General features: G+C 62.7%; 1 protein-coding gene across 1 annotated transcript; it reads right to left on the bottom strand.

Annotated features, from left to right (window-relative positions):
- On the bottom strand, positions 1–2,708 carry Junb (JunB proto-oncogene, AP-1 transcription factor subunit). Its single transcript, XM_021632271.2, has one exon. The coding sequence runs from the start codon at positions 1,512–1,514 to the stop codon at positions 480–482; it is 1,035 nt and encodes a 344-aa protein (XP_021487946.1). The 5' UTR covers positions 1,515–2,708; the 3' UTR covers positions 1–479.

Below are 2,708 nucleotides of genomic sequence, written 5' to 3'. Positions count from 1 at the left end.
TTAATAAAGACAATTTTTTTTTTTACTTAAATAGATTCAATAAAAAGTCAAACACACACACACAAACACATCTTAAAATAGACTCTAGACACGAAGTGCGTGTTTCTTCTCCACAGTACTGTGCAGAGGGGGAGGGCAGGGGGCGGAGGTCCCTCCCCAGTGTCCCGGCAGGCTGAGTACCAGGCGGCGGGACCAGCTCCGCCGCGAGAGCCCCCTTCTCCCCTCTCTGTTAAATACACAAATATATTATATTCAATATGAATTCAGTCTCTCTCCAGGAAAACAAAAAACATACAAAATACGCCGGAAGGGACCCATGTAAACGTCGAGGTGAAAGGACCGGGCGCAGGCGGGCGGGCCGGAGTCCAGTGTGTGCGCGGCGCCCCAGGCCCCCGGGGGAGCGCCCGCGGCCTGCCCCCCTCGCCCGGCCGGGGGCGGGCGCCCAGCCTCCCAGGCCGGGGTGTCCGTGAGCGGCGCGCTCAGAAGGCGTGTCCCTTGACCCCTAGCAGCAGCTGGCAGCCGTTGCTGACGTGGGTCATGACCTTCTGCTTGAGCTGGGCCACTTGCTCGCGCAGGACGCCGGCCGTACTCGACAGCCCCGCATTCTCAGCCTTGAGCGTCTTCACCTTGTCCTCCAGGCGCGCGATGCGCTCCAGCTTCCGCTTCCGGCACTTGGTGGCCGCCAGCCTGTTCCGCAGCCGCTTTCGCTCCACTTTGATGCGCTCCTGGTCTTCCATGTTGATGGGGGACACGGGCGGCGTGGCGTCGCGGCTGCGAGCCTCCGGCACGGTCTGCGGTTCCTCCTTGAAGGCGGAAGCGCCGCGGCTCAGGCCGAGCTGCGCCGGGTGGCCGCCCGCAAAGGGTGGCGCATGTGGGAGGTAGCTGATGGTGGCCGTCGGGTACGAGCTCCCAGTCCCGACGGCAGTCCCGGAGCCCCCAGAGGGTGCAGAGGCGGGGGAGTAACTGCTGAGGTTGGTGTAGACGGGAGGCGGCTCCGGACCGGCATAGACGCCCCCTGGCCCGGCCTGGGGACCCCCGCTGGCGCCCAGGGACACGTTGGGGGGCGTCACGTGGTTCATCTTGTGCAGGTCGTCCAGGGCTTTGACAAAGCCGTCCGCAAAGCCCTCCTGCTCCTCGGTGACGCCGCCCCCTGTACCTCCACCGCTGCCACCCCCACGGGGGTAAAAGTACTGTCCCGGAGGCGTGGGCGTCGTCGTGATCACGCCGTTGCTGTTGGGGACGATCAAGCGCTCCAGCTCGGTGGAGGCTAGCTTCAGAGATGCGCCCGTGTCTGAACCCTGACCCGAAAAGAAGCCGCTTGCCCCACTGCCCTCTGGGCCTGGACCGCGCGCTCCGGGGCCCTTGAGACCCCGGTAGGGATCCGCCAGGTTGAGCGCCAAGGTGGGTTTCAGGAGTTTGTAGTCGTGTAGAGACAGACTGCCAGGGGTCCGACCGTATCCCGCCGCTGCGTATGAGTCGTCGTGATAGAAAGGCTGTTCCATTTTCGTGCACATCCGGGCGGCCTGGGCGGTCTGGGAAAGGTCCCCCTGAAGGGCCGCCCCGGGCCTCGCTGCGGCGAGCGGCGAGTTGTCCTCGGCTGCGGCGGGGCTCGGTGTCCGGTCGCGCGTCCTCGGGAGCTGGAGACCGTCGGCAGCGGCCGGTTGGCAGCTGTGCGTGAAAGCGCTGCCGGGCTTCCGGAGCTTGTCTCGCCCTCCGTGGTGCGCCCGCTCCTCGGCGTCGCTCCCCTCGGCTCCCCGCTCCCCGCGGGATTCAAAGCTGGCCTGGCCACCCTCAAGGTCCCCACCGCTCGGCCCCAGCCCCAAGCTTTTATACTGAATTTGTCAGCTGCGGAAGTGCGCTCCGATTGGCTGACGCGGGAGCCAGGCCCCCGCGGCCCCCTCCTAGAGCGTGGGGAAGGGGAGGAGGCGGCTCGCGTCACTGTCAGGAAGCGCGTGTCCTTGTAAACAGCGGCCACGAGCCGGGTGGCTCTGCGCGGCTGCAGGGGGAGGGGCGACGGAGACACTCAAGCGAAGGGATGCTGAGGGGCCGAGGCACGCAGGGGCTGGGGCTGCGGGAGTACACCCAGTTGGAGATACACAGCTAGTGAAGAGGGAGTGCCTCGGATATACCCGGAAAAGTCTCGCGGGACCCAGAGTAGCTGTGGCTTGGGAACTGACAATACACTGGAAGACCCCAGGAAACAGGGAAGGGACCAACAGGGAGGAATTGTAAACTTTTGACCTAGGAAATAACCAAGGTCCCCGGTTCAAAGGGCTCGAAGGGCTGGAGCTGTCACAGGTGGGAGGAAGGGGTCAGGAAGCGGGGCTCGGGAAGCTATTGTACAAGAAAAGAGTAGGGGTTCTGGAGTCTGTAGATGAGGCTGAGGATTCTCCCATACGTGGAAAAGGGAAGGAATTTCGGAGAGGGCAATTTAGATACGCAGAGCGTGATCAAGGATCCTGGGAACGTGGAACAGAAGGAGTGAAAGATGGGAACCTATGTACCAGAGGTTGGGGGTCCCTGTGGTCACTTGCAGAAATCTAATGGAGCGTTTGAAAGGTCTAAGCTATAAATGTGACGACAAGAGGCCATCCGAGATCTGCCTGAGAAGATGACTCGGAGGATCCCAGCCATGAGGGACTTGTACCAAAGGGGTTGTACCTCGTGAGTGGTAGGCACTTGCATACCCTTTACCTTAGCCCAAAGCC

The sequence above is a fragment of the Meriones unguiculatus genome, chromosome 10, assembly GCF_030254825.1.
Source record: "Meriones unguiculatus strain TT.TT164.6M chromosome 10, Bangor_MerUng_6.1, whole genome shotgun sequence".
NCBI classification, from domain to species: Eukaryota; Metazoa; Chordata; class Mammalia; order Rodentia; family Muridae; genus Meriones; species Meriones unguiculatus.
This window is presented reverse-complemented; position numbering and strand designations above follow the sequence as displayed.